At 38.4% G+C, this 17,329-nt stretch overlaps 1 protein-coding gene across 1 annotated transcript in view; it reads right to left on the bottom strand.

Annotated features, from left to right (window-relative positions):
- The window catches only part of shank1 (SH3 and multiple ankyrin repeat domains 1), a 108,010-nt gene that overhangs the window by 32,512 nt on the left and 58,169 nt on the right, over nucleotides 1-17,329 (bottom strand). The window contains exons 6-15 of the mRNA XM_085454920.1: nucleotides 16,329-16,483; nucleotides 12,949-13,116; nucleotides 10,338-10,454; nucleotides 10,039-10,116; nucleotides 8,793-8,859; nucleotides 8,387-8,553; nucleotides 7,584-7,705; nucleotides 6,849-6,997; nucleotides 3,387-3,500; nucleotides 636-711 (exon numbers count right to left, since the gene is read on the bottom strand). Of these exons, the coding sequence (XP_085311046.1) occupies nucleotides 636-711; nucleotides 3,387-3,500; nucleotides 6,849-6,997; nucleotides 7,584-7,705; nucleotides 8,387-8,553; nucleotides 8,793-8,859; nucleotides 10,039-10,116; nucleotides 10,338-10,454; nucleotides 12,949-13,116; nucleotides 16,329-16,483 (1,213 nt within the window). The remainder of the gene's footprint in view (nucleotides 1-635; nucleotides 712-3,386; nucleotides 3,501-6,848; nucleotides 6,998-7,583; nucleotides 7,706-8,386; nucleotides 8,554-8,792; nucleotides 8,860-10,038; nucleotides 10,117-10,337; nucleotides 10,455-12,948; nucleotides 13,117-16,328; nucleotides 16,484-17,329) is intronic.

Below are 17,329 nucleotides of genomic sequence, written 5' to 3'. Positions count from 1 at the left end.
TCACACATCGTCATCCTGCTGCATGAATCACTCACAACACATCACATCATCAAAGTATCACTGGAACTTATGAATCATCTGGGTAGATGGATACAGTATGTTACGATACAAACAAATCCCCTGCCAACATGTGCAGTATGTCTAAACAGTGAAGCAGCAGCGTCATAATGAAAAGGCTGTCAGCTCTCAGTGCCCCCTGGGAGGACTGACGAGACACATCATGCTCTTTAGCAAAGTACATAACCCCTCATTTCCTGAGCTGAGCTGCTCAGAGGCCAGTGGTAGAAAACAGCAGTAGTCATGTTTAAACCTTTATTTATCCACAATGGGACACTTTCTTGCATCATTCTGGTCACACTTAACAAGCAGCTGGAGCATCTAAACGTCTCTTTTGTCAATCCAAGTGCCCCAAAGTGCTTTTGTGTTCAACTCAAATGCCCCTCTGTTAGGTGGGGTACCACTGTGATGTGACCTCACCGTAAACGAACCCTTCCTCTTGTCCTGTGAGTGGCTAGGAGGCGTTTGTCTGTGCCCCTGCTGCTTAATGAATCTGTGCACACCACTGTGTCTTTTGATGAAACTGGCAGCTGCTCAGCTCAGGTATCAGTAACAGCTAGATGCATGGCAGCTCTTACCTGGGAGCGTCAAAGCTGTCGTAGGATCCCACAGTGTAATGGCGGAACAGTCTTTTGGCACGCTCTCCGCGGCTCTCTGTGAAACATGAAATCACACAGACATCAGAATAGTTTGACCTATATTAAATACATTTGCAGTTTCATTACATAACTGCTAATACTGTAATAATATGGAGCCATCTCTCTGGATTTTTGTCCCCAAGTCACCTGTAAGCTAAAATAAATATGCATATTAATCATGAAATAATTAGCTGACTAACTGACTGGTGTAAAAGCAATTATATGAATGAATTTAATGAGTAGGTTAAAGAAATTAACGGGAACTTATTATGCTTATTTCCATTTAAATTTCACTTCTGTCTGTAACAAGCCATTTTAGCTCTTCTGATTGGCTTAACCTTATATTTAACCCTTAACCTTACTAGTGAAAACCGTGACTGTTGAATAGGACGTGAAATAAACACAAACCGAGACCATAACATCGCATTTGCAGGCAACTGATGAATACGAAAATCTAAAGAACTGGGACCTATAATAAATGCTTTGAGTTTTGAGATGGGCCCACACGCCCACAGAAATAGGTTACATACAGATTTGTACACCAGATAGATATATACATATATACACTATGATCACTATAGTAAGATACAAAGGCAAGAGTCGGAAAACTCAACTCTTAAAACTTTGACCACGCTAATATAGGCATATACCAATACATCATACATACAGTGTGTGGCAGGAAAAAAGTCTGCTTTAATTTTTAAGTAGTCATTTGTTTCCTGTCATCTAAAAAAACACTCATGTAAGTGTCCTGAAATGTCATTTGTAGTTCTGTACAGTAAAACAGTGACAAAAATCTGTGTTAGGGACTAATACTGACTTTTGACCAGGAGGCTGGGTTCAAGATAAAACAAATACTTGGAAAATCTTTCACTTTTGCTACAAGACTTGTCAAATTGGTTGAGCTCATATAGGCAGAAACAGAAAAGAAAGAAAGTAAAAAAGTTTGACCGACCTCTTTACTTGAAGGAATATTTTTTATTCACACTTTGATAAATCCTGTTAACCAGTGTGTTGTTTGTCTGATCATCATTTCAAGGTCAGAGTCAAATTTTTAAGTCATTTTTTGACATACTTCCCACATACCTGTTTAACTAGAGCATCCAGTCGTATGAATTGTTAATCAATAAATGTTAGCATGCTAAAACATGTTTCTATAGCTAACTGTCCAGTCCACATGTTCTGTGCTTCACTTCCTGGTCACCTCTTGATAAGATTACTGTAATGTCATTCTCTCTGCTCATGTTTTATACACCTTTGTTATTTTGTGGTGTTAATGTGGATCTTGTTAATTGTGTCTTGTATAACAATTAAATGTCATTACCATTAAAATAAATCAGCACAGCATAAGCATGATAAACAAAGGTGAAGATGGGAACCATATCTACTACATATCATACTTACCACTACATGATGATAGTGTTAGCTGTTGCGTTTTGTGGTCTCTTAGTTCTTCTTTAACTATATTGAATATTTCCCTAAAAAAGCATGTCTATCACATTGGTGATTATAGTCAAAGTGAAAAATTGAGCTGGTCTTGCATAAGGTGAAAGAAAAAAAACATTTTATTTACCACTTAAAATAGGATATGGTGTATAAGAAGAAAGTGTTAAACAAGAACTAAGGCAGGGGTGCTCAATACGTCGATCGCGATCGACCAGTCGATCGCAAAGGTAGTATTGGTAGATCGCATGGCATTAAAAAAATAGATGCCAGCCTATCATCCATCCCGTCACTTGATTGATACAGGGAAGCCAGTCAGATGACAGCAGATTTTTTCTGACGCTTAGGTCGCTGCGCATGCGCAAACAGCGGCGCGAAGTGTAGTAAAACTGACAAGCTAGTCAGCGAGTTAACTCCAATTTTTAGCTCTCGGTTTTTTCTCTTAAACCTGGCCGTCAGCAGCTACTGTCCGGACTATGCATCCCTGGCTGATTCAATTCAGTGCAAGTCATCAGAGTAAACTCAGGTAATGACAAAAAATTTACATAGTTAATTGTGTTGTGAAATATTGGATATTGCGGTTATGCATGTATATACATTGTAGATATAAAGAATCCTCAATATATTTATAAATAAGTATATGTTTTGGATTTTTGTAGTGGGTAGATCATTTTGACTTGGTCATTTTATAAGTAGCTCACATGCGGAAAAAGTGTGAGCACCCCTGAACTAAGGCATTGTAAGCGGACTCTCCGTCAATCTGCGGATGGTGGTGCTTTGAGCCAAATGTTAATGTGGTTATTTTAACAATGGCAGGGAGCGAGCATACAAAGGTGATGCAGACAAGAAGGGAACAAACAGACTAAATACACAAAATATAAGGCACAGGCTGTTGCAAAAAAGAAGAAAAGGCAGACGCAAACTGCTTGAGGAACTAACCTTCCAAATAAAACAGGATGGAAAACACAAACGGAGACCATATGATGCATGTGATGATTCATATTTACCAATAATCTAAAAATAGCCCTAAAATTGAAAAATCCCATGCTTATGATGCTAAATGTTCTACAAACCACCCTTAAAATTCAACACCATAAGTTTTTGATCTAGTAACGGATCACAAAACAAAGGTTTCAAATACAAATAAGCTGTATACTCAGGGAGGGTAAATGCAAAACTGAAATGTTTTCTCAGCACTTTTTTCCTCCTGTGCATTTGTGAGTGTGCGCCACAGCTGGTCGTCCTCACCTGTACGGTTGTCTTGGCTTCGAAGCATCACTTCCTCCACACAGTCAGAGGGAAACCATCCCGTGCGACCTCTGACCGTCCCCTCCCAGTAACCGCCCTCGCCAACACTCAGTACTAAAGACGGGGACAGGGAAGAGAAATATGTTAAGAAAAAAAAGGTGACACAACCAACACAAACACACACAGACACATCGATGAGAAATGAACGCACACAAAAAGACAACAAGTACAGACGGAAAAAAAATAAATGTGGACACACACGTGGACATGCAAACCTCCTACATACTCACCAAGACATACATACCTGGCGACACCTTAGACTCACTCACAAACACACACATATTCATACCTGCAGACATTAAATACAAACATATATAGAGACCTTACACTCATGTCAGGACATGACCATCTAACAAACTCATCTGACGACACTGTGGACTGGATTTGGATTTGGCCCACGAGACAGAGAAGCTGCCTTTACAGCAGGGCCCTCATTTATAAAACACTCACGGCTCAAAGCAAAAAACACTTATAAGCAGTTATTTATAAAGCCATACTTTGATGAGGAAATGAGCTCATCTCTGGGCAAAGTCGGAGCATTGCATTCGCCAGCCGCAGATTTTGTCTTTGCTGCAACACGCTACCGAGCTCTTTGTCAGGCAGTCCTTGAAGGTTTCACAGCAGTTCACGAAACAGTCACGCCTTTAAATCTATCGATTTGTGTTTCTGGACATGAATCTGGTGTTGTTCATGAATCTGTCTGTGCATGTTCAAGTATATGAACTTATTATTTTTGACTTTTAAAGGTCAAAAAAGTCCACATTTGGAGGATGGAAGGGTTACCGGGGGAGTGAATCGTATCACCCGTCACACCACAGACACAGTTTGAGTCGTAAACCTGACAGATTTTTACACTTCATTTGTTTTATTTAAACAATTCAATCGTTTAAAATTAACTTAATTATCATTAAACTGACTTGGTTAGGTTTATGTAATAGTTTAAAGCAGTGGTCCCCAACCCCCGGGCTGATCCGTGAGTCGTTTGGTACCGGGCCGCACAAGTTAAAGCTCGGGTGTGAGGTTTATGGTTTTCAGGGTTTTTATCGTTAACTCCCTGGGTCTTTGTAGTTGTGTGTCTTATTTTGAAAGAAATATTTACATGTTACCATAGCGTCCAGGGAGCGTTAAAGGGCTGAGGGGAGGATGTTACTCTCAATGTTGTTGGCACATTGTCAGGAGGGCGCTGCTAATGAAGTTACACAATTACACAGTGAATTCGCATTTATTATTATATTTACAAAATACCACAGTTTTTGTGTTGGCCATATCATTTTTTTTTTTGTTGTATTTATCCGCAACACATCAAAGGCCGATCCGTGAAGATATTGTCTGACATTATACTGGTCCGTGTAGCAAAATAAGTTGGGGACCGCTGGTTCAGAGTAATACTTAAATAAATGTAGCCCCCGCTGTTTCAACATGGATATTTTTTGCATGTCTCTAACACTTTGATCTCGGTTTAAAGTTTGGGTGGACTGCAGTAGGGCTGCCACAAACGATTATTTTGATAGTCGACTAGTCACCGATTATTTTTGCGATTAGTCGACTAATCAGATCATCATCCATTGGACGTACAGCGTACAGCTTATTGCACCAGCAGCATCTGGTCTTATATAACTATCATTAGCTTACAGCTTGAAGTGTTTGTGCTAACTAAAAATAAAGACAAGATGGTAGTTTATTAATTTTTAATGAAATTTGCAGATTGTTTCGGTGAAGTTTAATAAACTCCTTGCTTTCTAAAATATAACAGGACACCGGAGTATATTCTCCAGCGTCTCACACTTCTGATAATCAGCTGTCTGCTTGACAGTTTTAGCTGTGCAAAAACTATAACTTTAATCTCAGCCAAACCGATTTACTCAGGAACAAATAAAATACTAAAGAAAGCCAAACAATAACATTTTTAAGTTATCTAAGTGACTTATATATATGTTTAACCTGACTAGCAAAAGACAGCGGTGGGTTTGAAAACGATTTGCCGGGAGTCCGGTGTTCTCACGGCTCTAGTTAGCCTTGCCCCCGCCTAGCTAACGAGCTAGTGGGTAACAGACGTCTCCGAAAACGTCGGAGCGCTTTTGAAAATATGTGGTGTCTTGATAAACTGAGCAGATATTTGAGGTTTACACAGCTACATTCTCGCCTGAAAATATGTTAAACGTTTATTTTGTGACCCAGAAAGAATAATAAGAGTAAAGTTAAAACTAACTAGCTGCCGCCATTGTTGACAGCTGCGCTATGAATTCTGGGACACAGCTTCTTCTTCTTCGGGGTTTAACGGCAGCTGGCATCCTTGAACATGCAGTGCTGCCATCTTCTGTTTCAGTCCGTTATTACACTCTTAAATCCTACTACTCATTCCTGCGTCCTTTGTGATCTTACAAAGCTTCAAACGATGCGTCGACTATTAAATTAGTCGTCGACGATTTTAATAGTCGACATAATCGTGACTAGTCGACTAATCGTGGCAGCCCTAGACTGCAGTAAAATTATCTACAGTCATTCATTGTCCTTAATGGACGACAGCTGAAAGTTCTCCAGGTATTCTAGTCTGAGCAACTCAGGCTTCTTCACTGTCACCAGAGGATGGCTCCTCCTGACTGTAGTGAATGTCTCATTTTTCTCCAAAGGTTGTGGAGTTCCATCCATTTCAAAGTCTCTGTTTTCTCAAGATCCATCTGTAGTTTGGTTGAGAACGCTCACCAACTCCCAGCTACAGTGGATATCAAAGGGCTGATACTGTAATCCCAACTCTGTAGCCTGACACACATTTTTAGCCACTGTAGCCACTTTTTTTTTGTTTTGTTTGGATCCTGCAAGCCGTGCAACATAAGCTGGATGCAAATAACAAAAGCTGAAAAGCTGAAAGAAGAACAAATATTGAACTTGCTTGTGTTGTTCTGTGCCTTGATGAATGTATTTGTAGTCATTTGTTTGGCATGTTATACATATCAATAAAACCTTGATTAGGCAGTAGTATATTAGGTTCCGCTAATACTCTGATGGATGCATCATCTGCCATCCGTCATCAGTTAGCTAAATAATGTTAATGTAAAAGCTGTCACCTCTGATCTTGTTAAAGCCTTACAGTCAGCAGCTTATATATTAGAAGGAACTTTTGGGGCTATGCCAGACTCCCAGAGATTTCCAGTAAAATGAGCTCATGTGACATCATGTTACGTTAAATGGTTTCTGCAGTGTTGCTTTTCATGTCTTAAATGTGCTTTTCTTGTGCGCCTATTAAAGATACCTCTTGTGGAGCTTGTGCTTTCTTACAGTCTCTTTGTGTCAAGTACCAGGTGAGAAACAGCATCACTAACTTTGAGTTGACATGGAAGACAAAATGTTTTGACTGTCTGCCACACAAACCTTCACATGATGTGAAAATGGAGTTACACTCACCTTTGACCCTGTCCCCCTTGTTGAAGCTGATTTCTCTCTCCCCCTGTGCAGAATGTGATCGAGTGGCTATAAAAACACGTCCTGGGACGGCGCTGTACAGGCGTCTTCGCTGTCCCGCAGTTTGAACCGTGGTGGTGGCTGGGCCAGGCCTGAGAGGGGAGGAGGATTTGAAACTGCAGTTTAAGGTTCAGGAACCTCTGTAGCATTTTATGTCCAGGACTGAGCTGCTGACTGAGCCCTTGGTACATCAAATGAAACTTTCTGGGACTCAAGTGACTTAAATTATTTTGAGAAATTAGCTACTTTGTTTTACAGAAAGAAAGAAAAAGTCACCATTGAACTGTTTAGTTTACGTGTTTATTTCTATGACTTTTCAGGGAGCTGTTATAAACGTTCCCTAAACATTGTGTGATTTCTGTTGAGTGTGACTTTGTTCTTTAACATAAAAATTAAGAATTGGCTGAATTATCAGAATTATTATTGATCTGAATGACTCTTAGTTTCCATTTTCAGAGAATACTAACAAATACTAACAATACTACACCAAATGAACCATATTCAACTCCTTTCATGGCTCTTTAAGAACGTGACTCACATAATCCACTTAAAAGAGTTTAACATCTGTCACCCAGCACAAAAGCCTCAAAAGCACTTCGATTGATCCATCTGAATCTGCAGGAAGTGGAAACAAAGCTCCTGTTTAACAGCACTTTGTCCTCCGACTCCTCCACTCACCCCTGTCTCCGACTCTGCCTGCTCCGGTCCTCTTTGTCTCCGATCCTCCCACGGGAAGGAGAGCGTGTCCGTGCCCCCCTGGGACTGCTGGAGCTCCGCAGGGTTCCTGTATGCTTGTAGCCCTGTCGGTCAGAGAAGGAAAGGTGAGAAATCTCAAATATGACCTACTTTAATGACATTTAACATTTTTCTGGGCTGTAAACCTAAAGAGGATAACAATAAGAACTGGTGATTAATCTTCTGCTCCAAAGCACATACTATATAAAATGTGAGAAGATAAGGCCCTGCAATTAGCAGTATTCACCACTAGAGGTTGATAAAGGTCATCCCCTGCGTTATATTGTGCACATGTTCCATCATGTTGGAAATGGGTGTTTTGCAGGCAAGCAGTAAGTTTAAAGAACCCATATATAAATCCCCTTCCAATTAGACAACAAGCTCCACATCCCATGACCAACCCTGCAGAATGGAGCAGAAAAAAATACTAGCTCTGATGGATTAAACTATGTTTGATGCACTTGTGCACTTAGAAATGCTTGCTGTGTGCTTTGCATCATTCATTTCAACAACACAAGTTGCTAAAATGTTTTAAGCTTTGAGATACGGCTGTTTTATCAGCTGCTGTCTCCATTGTTGGTAAAAAAAAAAATAATAATAATAATCTGAGCTTTCTAATTAAAACGAGTAAAACATCCAGTAAAAATCTCTCTGAAAAACGAAAAGGTTACAAAATCGACCCATAGGTGTTTCCTGTGTCGATAATTTGAACTCTGACCTCCTCACACAGAGACAAACACAGACACCTGCACAGAGACGATGTTGGTGCCCGGGGCGTTGGGCACTGCCATCCAGTCTGGAAGGTTCATGCTGCTGTCGCTGTTGGCTCTGAGGAAGGGATGAGGAGGTATTGTCAGCGTCCGGGAGCTCTCCCGCCTCTGGGGGGCGTACTTTGGAGACTCCACAAAGGGGACTAGGGGAGACAGAAGAGATTTCATTCTTCTTTTCATATCATCCTACAAACCGTGATGCATGTTTCTTTACACTCTCCATCCACATGCTACTTCTTTGTATTTAAATTGTTATTGGCCCTTGCTGCTGAAAGAAGTCCTGCTGATTTAAGGTTAAGTAAGAGAGCCTGTGTGTTGTGTTAGCTTAAGAAAAACACCTTGCAGAACAAATCTGAGACCAGACATCAGTTATAGCACTTACCCACATCTGTGGCTCTGTGGTTTTTGATTATTTCTCCCAGCTCAAAATGGCCAGACATAACAGCCACCTGATGAACAAAACGCACACACACACACACACACACACACACACACACACACACACACACACACACACACACACACACACTCCTTATGTTTAAGATAACTCTAATTAGGATGAGCAATATAGCCTCAAAATTATATAATGATATTTCAGAAGTATAGGGAAAAAAATTATTGAACACTTTATTTATTATTATTTATAAGTCTAAGTAAATGAAGGGCATTTTCCATCCTCTTTCTTCAGTGACGTGCTCTCATTAACGACACATTTTCTGATATGAAGTGTGAATGCACAGTAGTGACGCATCATTATCATAATAACAGAGAAAAAGTCATATTTAAGCACAAAGGAGCTTTGGTGGTGTTTTCCCTGGAAATTTAAGTAAAATTAATATCTTAATATCTTAGTTTAATAATTATAACAGTGTCTGCACAACACATTACTTAATAAAACTGAAAAATAGTTTCTACCTGGGATCTTATAGTTTTAAGCATGTAGTGTGGGATAAATAAGGATGCTTTTGAACAATGAATCATGCAAAGCTACTTAAGCAGAGCACTAGATGAAACTATATTGGAATTGGAAATTAGCAATATTAATTTAAAAAAAATTATAGAATGAAAATTGATAAAGTAAATAAAATTTAAATAAATAATTATTTATTAAATAGAATTAATAGAAAATCATTACATAAAAACTATATCTCTGATGCATAAAATTTAAAATTATATTTTGTTTTCCTTTGGGAGTAATTTTCTTAGGTATCTATGATGGTTTTATCTTGTGCAAGTCAAAGGTAAATAGACAGTTTGCTCAAATTATTACCGTTCTGTTGCTTTTACTAGTATAAAATGTTTCTTCCATGTTTTCTTTCATGTTCTTTGTGTGTTCGAGTGTTACAGAAACATCTTTTCTGAATTAGCTGTTTTCCCTTTTCTGGAGCTTATATATATATATATATATATATATATATATATATATATATATATATATATATATATATATATATCCATATTTAGGGGTCACGTGCATTTCCAACACCTGAGACATCTGTATGCACTGCAGCACAGTGCTGGCCTGAAGTGAAATTAGGCACTAGCACTTTATACTTTATGCTATGCTAAGTTAATAAGACAATAAACCACACCATGCATAATTACCCAGCCAGACACTCAGCATTTACCTGAAAGGGGGTTTGCCCGCTGTTATTCTTTGTGTCTTTATTTGCTCCCCGGTAGAGCAGAATTCGTGCACAGCTTTCCTGTAACAAACAGCATTGATTAACGTATCTTTAATGCAAGTGCAATACAAATGGCAGGATTCTCTACTGGCATTCCCCTGTGGCATCATTGCTTTTACTTAGTTTGTTGATGAAAACAAAAGCAGGTTGATCTTTTTTAAAAACACAGTTTTAAAGATCATTGCATCAAATTTCGGTACAGTCGGGGGAAGGCGATACTTGATTTGTACTCTGTGAAATACCTTATTGTATAAAGCACAGATGTGCAAGGCAGTGTTTCCAGAGGCATTCTGGGAGGAAGAATCCGCCCCGTAGAATAGGAGGTGCTCCAGATGCTGGGAGTTACCATTCTGACAGGCCTGAGAATGAAAACAGTTTGGTAGTAAGACCGAAAGAAAGAGCGAAAGCAAGGCGTCAAAGAGGAAAGATTTATGTGGTTGTTTAATAGAGAGAAAAGAGAGACGGGGGGGCAAGCAAGGGTGAAGAGGAGACGATGGCCAAAGGTGGCAGTAACACCAAATTTAATTAACACAACCTCCAAACTCAGGGGCAATAAAACACTGACAATACAAATATACACAATACAGTATGACAGTAATAAAGTCATTGCTAGAAAAACGAGCAGCATTATACACGCAGACACAATGACCCACGTGATTTACTTATTTTTTTAATTTAAAGTGAGAAAAAAGTCAACATGTTAAAGTACATGTGATGTAAGTCACAGTATTTTGAATAACTGTTTTATTTAATATAATAATATAATAGAATCCATGTACTTCACTGATCTTGAAGTCAAAGCTTTTTAAATCGTTTTTGCCTGAAATATCAACTGTGTCTCAAACATGCTTTAAACATTTTTCACTTATTATACAAATAAATAACCCACTCATTTATCTTGCAGCTATTACATATCATAGCCCTAAGCTAGGTTATTTTATCTCTTCAGATTTTTTTATTTGCTTGTAATGTTAATTAATTTTTAATTTTTGTTTAATTTATGGTCAAACCACTGGTTCTTATAGGGCACTTTTCTGTACATAGCACTGTAACAGATGATCCTATACAAATAACAGTGGGCCACCTTTACAGGCTAAATTTAAAATTCAAGCATATCATTAACTGTTATCTCATCATTATAGAGAAATGAAGCCACAGTTATAGAAATGCAAGAATATTTGTCTTCGACGGCAAAGTGTACAAAACAGGAGAGAGATTTTCTGAAGGTGCGTAAATATATTAATGTACTCAACGCAAACCAGGACAGCTGAGTCACAGCTGAACACATTTCCATTTGTTTTGCTATTTTCAAGTAAAATTGTGCTTTAAAGACAGCCTTGTGACCTCATGAATTTCTTCTTTTTGGCTCCAAAGAGAGGGGTGAGGGGTATTTCCTTAAGTGTGGTTTGCATAGGCCCTTACGCTCCAAATTCAGTGCCCCGTTCAGTCATGCTGCTGCGACTGCTGCAGCCTCACTGAGCTATTATTAACCGAATAATTGACATGAGTTAATTTATCAGTGATGTGGTTAATTTTTTTCATTGTTATAAAAGTAAAAAAAAAAAAAGTTAAAAGTCAGGAAAAACTGCCAGGCTGACCTATAGCACGCTATGCACTCAAAACAGAAAACATGGTGTTAAAAAAAACCCTCAATGCATTTAATACTGACATGCAAAATTTTGCCCTCATATTATTAAAATTGCTCGAGTTACAGTCTCCTGGAGTACACAGGGCTCACAATGCTTAATCCCTCATTTCTTAAACCACTTTTACATTTAACCACATTTAAGCTCTATAAACTTCACACTCTACATGACAGAAATCGAAATGGTGCAGTTTTTGATGTCTTTCTGTCTCTATAATATATCCCATGATGCTGACGCTCAGTCATGATTAATAAAATGAGATTTAGGGTTGATATTGTGGAACTTGAAGTGAATGTAAAATCAATTTGGTTGCAGTTTTTTGTGTTTTGGCCCAGAAAACGTTATGAGGATCTTTCCTCTATTAATGAAATTTTGAGTATTCAAATATACTGACAAATATAGCAAACTAAAGAGTGCAAAATTTATCCCCGTTATATCACAAAATATTCATGGTTTAGCATCCTCTCATTGAATGTACAACAGTTATTATGGAAAAGTAACAGCTGATTGCTAGAGGCGGGCTGACATGATGTGAAATTACCCTGCACCCAAATGCAACAGAACAATCTTCAATCCGTCAGACATGAGATAAAATGCAGCTTCTTTTAGTGGCCTCGTCCAAAAATCTTATTAGTGTTGAATTTATGAGTCAAATCATACTTAACGCACACACACCAACGGTTTCTTTTGGAGTCCCTGTCTGACAAATAGAGCTGAGGAGACAGATGCTTACGCAGTGAACACAATGAGATGAACAAGCTGATACCTTCATTTTTCCTCGCGGCCTTCCCTGTCCACTTCACAGCTGTTACATGAGGCCACTGAAGCAGGATGGGTAGGATGTGATGTGAAAGGTGAAGTGTTTCATGGCATGAATGGGTTTTGACGCAGACACACACTGGAACACAGAGTAGACTGGTACATTACAAAAAGTGATGTGGCGTACTTCTGCAATATGAACAACAAGAACATGAGCTCCGAAAGTCCAGACGCCTTTTTCTGGTGCTTTCACATCTCAGCTCCCAAATAGATGTAAATCAGGCCACTGACCTCATTAGAGTGAAAGAGTTTGTTTCAAGGATCCTCAAACAGAAAGTTTTACAGTTGATTTGGTGTTTTCGCTTTTATTGAAAACACAGGAGATTAACTGTATTTATTTTGTCCTAGATTTGCTTGAGGTGACTTATTTTTTTAAAAAAGTGTTTACCTGATGTGTTTCATCCCAGCCGTTCTCGTCCCTGATGCCCAGTTTGGCGTGATGGTAAAGCATTGTTTCGCAGCAGGAGGTGTCGCCCCCTGTCAGCACAGTGTGGTAAAGAGGCGTCAGCCCTCGCCGGTCCTTATAATCTGGGGACGCCCCCAGAGAGAGCAGAACCTGTATGATGGCACAAAAGAAAAAAAACCCTCATGCTGAAGCCTTTGTTAAACTCTGACAGTAATGATAAAGATAAATTACTAAGATAAATAGCAATGATTTAAAGGGGACATGTTTGAAAATAATCCACTAGACCCAAAGCTATTTCCACTTTGTTTGCGTCCAGAAGAACATAATTATATTAAAAATTAATTAACGTCAGTCTTTTAAATGCCAAAAACTAACTTTAGAAAAATAAAAAAAACCTCATTTACGAAATGTTACACACTTGGTCGATAACGGATAAGATAAGAAACACTAGAAAGTCTAGCGTACATATAAAAAAATGTTTGGAGACACTATCTGAATCTATAAAAGATTTGAAAGCCAGTTTGAATGATAGATTCTCATCAACCATGCACTGTCTCTAAGAAGCAAATGATTTGATACAGATTCCCATGTAAGAGGACATTTGTTGTTGTTGTCTTTTGTTTCTGTGTTTTCCTTCGTTCCTTTTTTGCACCAACACAGAGAGACCACCGGTGCCTGTTTTCTTCGCAGTCACTTTCAGTGATTTTGGCATCAGAACAGGATAAGCACTGCTCCTGGCTGACGAGCGGACATGCCTTTTTAAAATCAGCAATTGCTTCACAGTCCGCCATTTTTATTTAGTCCCCAGAGTAGCTTCTGCCAGCTTTAACTTTAAAATGTCTCAGCCATAGGCGTTGCACACCAAATGTTCAGTTGTTGGCTGCAAGAGTGAACGCAAGAGTCCTTATGCGCTCCCTGTATCTGAGCTACTGAAGACTGAGAACTAGAGTGGAGTACTGTAATTCTTGATTTTCACTGTGCAACAACAACAAAAAAAGAAAATCCTTACCCCTAGCATGTTGTGTGGCTAATGTAGCTAATGTAATGATGGTGAACGCAAAGACAGAGAGGCCACCGGGAAAGGCAGGCAAGTTCTTGGGGACTGAGGGCAAACTAGAGAAATGTGCCAAGTTTGCAGTGACAGTACGAGAGGCCTGACTTCCTGAATGGTTGCGTGATTCTGTCTGAACCTAACGATATCAGTGAAAGCCTCTCATCATCTTTCTGGGAGTGAAAAAAGAAAGAAGAAAAAAGAAGAAGAGGAGAAATAAGCCAAGACAGATTCAGCACAGCAGTAATTGACTTGTTAGCATTCATATCAGGCTAGGAGAACATATACAGTAATGTTTACAGTTTACACAACACTTCATAAATGATCGACTTGGTTTTTGGCATTGACTCCAAAATAAACATGGTTTCCTCCATTTATGGATTAATGTTTTATTTATTTATAGGACTGTTGTTGCTGCTGCTGCTGTCAGATTATTTATGTCATGATACTGATAGAGTCTGGTTGGTTTGGTTTACCTAGATCACCAACAAACTGGAACCATGACTGTCCACAGCCTCAGCTATATCGAAATGTAGAAATGCAGACCAATTTGAAACCAAAGAACACAGACTTTAATAAAAGTTACTGCAAGACTAAAACTATATATTGAATACTTACTAAACTAGTTTTAGTAATCTGTCAAGATTTATGTCAAATTTATGAACAGAAATAGCACGAGGAAGCATTTGTGCAAGTGTGCATTGTCAAAATAAAGTGCTCTGCATGAATAATATTAGCTTTCAGAACTCAGAAATCTTATTATAAAAATTACCTTAATATTGTAATAAGAAAAGCAAAAACTAATATTAAAAACTTCTACATTCGTTTAAAATAATAAAAACTAAACTTCAAAGTCACTCTTAAAAATAACCAAAGATTAAACTGCGAACTATAAAAACATACAACTGTGTCTTAGCTCCTTCCTTTATTAGCATTTCATTAATGGTGCACATGTTTATGCTAATTATATACACATTTCCATTTATATTTAGTGTTTATGTGTTTTGGGCATTTACATGTTTGAATGTTTACATATACACCTTTCAAAACAATAATAATAATGTGTTGACTCCACCTCATTGGTTTTCCCACATCTACCTAAGTCTAGGACTTCCTGGCTTCTGATTGGTCTGTAGAGTCACATGGGGAATCCGAACAAGGAAGTTGTTGTGCTGAAGTGGGCCAATAGCATAACTGCTGCTAAGAAAGTTATCCGTCTCCGTGTATGGAGTTAAATCAGGGCCACGCTGTTTATCTTAATTGAGAGAGATTTATTATCGTATAGAAACCCTCATGTCACACAGTTTTAATGAAAACATTGTGCTTTGTGTAACTTAAAAGATCCTACAGGAGTTTTTTTCTTATTATTATTTTTGGCTCAATTTCTGTTCAAACACCTATTCCCAGTTGATGCTTCTTAAAGGGCTACACTTACACTTAAATCTGAGGTTACAATACGTAACTAAAGTCATTCTGCCTTGTTTTCTTCTTGAGAGGGCGTAGGCAGCTTATTTCTTTTCAAGACACGAAACTAGTCCATTTTTATCATGGAAGAATTGGCAATCTGCACTGTATTTTGAGCCAAAACTTGCTCCAACTAGTTAAATATATAGAATGTAGAACCTTTAAAACCTTCATCAAGTAAAACAATAGTACAGTAGGAAGGAAAAAATATATCTTGATGATAGTTTCCTAATTCAAGTTGAGGAATATTCATAGAATTCAAATCAGGATGGAAACTCATAGCTGGGGGTTCAGAGAGGTCACGTTACACCCCAGGCTGGGGAAAATGATGTATTCAATCAGAGTCTGATGTAAACCTTTGTGCAGTTTAGCAGAGTTTCTTTCCTTTGTGGAAAACATAGGCTCTAACAATGTTAACGCTTGCAATTATCTCCCCCAATGAGGTTCTCGTCTACAGCTACCTGTATTCTCAGCAATTTGAGAGCTGAAAATCTGGATAAACGCCTAAAATGTAAATGTGTCAAAACCAGGCAATCTGGATGTTAACGCCTCTCTTTCTCTCTGGCTGAATCAAATAATAGAGTTATTTGTTTGCATATTGTGTGTGGGTGGGTGTGGATCGCTGAGTGGGAGGGTCTTTTTGTTCGGGCTTTAGCTTGTTTAGATATACAGCAACGCAAATGAAGAGAATACAGTGTCACTTTCAGGGCAAATATCCATCTTGCAAGATATACACCCTGTTCTAGGTTGATGTTTTTTCTCTTTTTGTTACATAATACATGCAAAATCATCACTTTCCACAGGCAGATAGCAGTATGAAAGGACTCCAACATATGCAAATGTTTACCAGCAGGGCTGTATGGTGGTGGCCTCGAACAGCCTTGTGTAGCGGTGTGAGTCCATCTTTGGCACGGAAGTCAATATGAGCTCCTCCATCCACCAGGACCCGGATGGCCTCTCCTCCACCTGGCTCACACTGCACTGCCAGGGTCAGAGGAGTCTCTAAAGAACACACACAGAGACACACATATGCAGCTTTATTTAAATGGGACTGTTATAGAGCAGGGAGTTCACAGCTGATTTGCTGGAGAACAGTAGCTCTTTCCAAACTCCTGAGACAGAAACAAACATTTAAAAAAGAAACATTTAATGCATTTTAGTTTTTATGGTTATGATTTAACAATTGAATGACGTGTGAGGTGAAAAAGAGTTTGTGCATCACAGTAATGAAGCTGAGAAAGTGCAGCAAATGCCTACACATCTAACCTACAATTTACTGATAATCATGTAAAGTTCTTGCGTTTTCCATGTATTTTCAAACCAAATCTTCTGTCTGTGTAATCTTATTGTACCTTTAGATCTGGGCAGATCCTGTTTCCATGTAAGGAAAAACATGCAATAAAGAGGATTTAATGAAGTGACTGCACATACATAAATGTGCACAACTCACTTTGGAGATGACCATCAATCCTGCAATTACATGATGCTGCCCGTCCAAAAACTCTTCCTATGCAAAAGAGTTGAGCAACTAAACTTGGCACACAGGTACATCCCAGACCTCTTAATGTTTTTATCTATATCAGATATTATCATAACATAACATTACTTAGCATCCATGTTCCAACAGACAGAAATGACCTATTTTTAGCATTCTTGCAGGTATAACACCCTTAAAAAAGTGTTGGATAATTTAAATTTTACAACAGTAATCATGATGCAACCATTTATTTATTTTTAAAGAAGAAGGTTTTTCAAACGATGAATATACAATACATAGCTTTCCCATATTCCATATTTTTGTCTTTAAAGTTGTGAATATAGCAAATGGCACATGTTTCATGGAAATCT

Source organism: Copadichromis virginalis, linkage group LG4, assembly GCF_057382275.1.
Source record: "Copadichromis virginalis isolate Kocher_CV1m ecotype Utaka linkage group LG4, C_Virginalis_male_GT1.1, whole genome shotgun sequence".
NCBI classification, from domain to species: domain Eukaryota; kingdom Metazoa; phylum Chordata; class Actinopteri; order Cichliformes; family Cichlidae; genus Copadichromis; species Copadichromis virginalis.
This window is presented reverse-complemented; position numbering and strand designations above follow the sequence as displayed.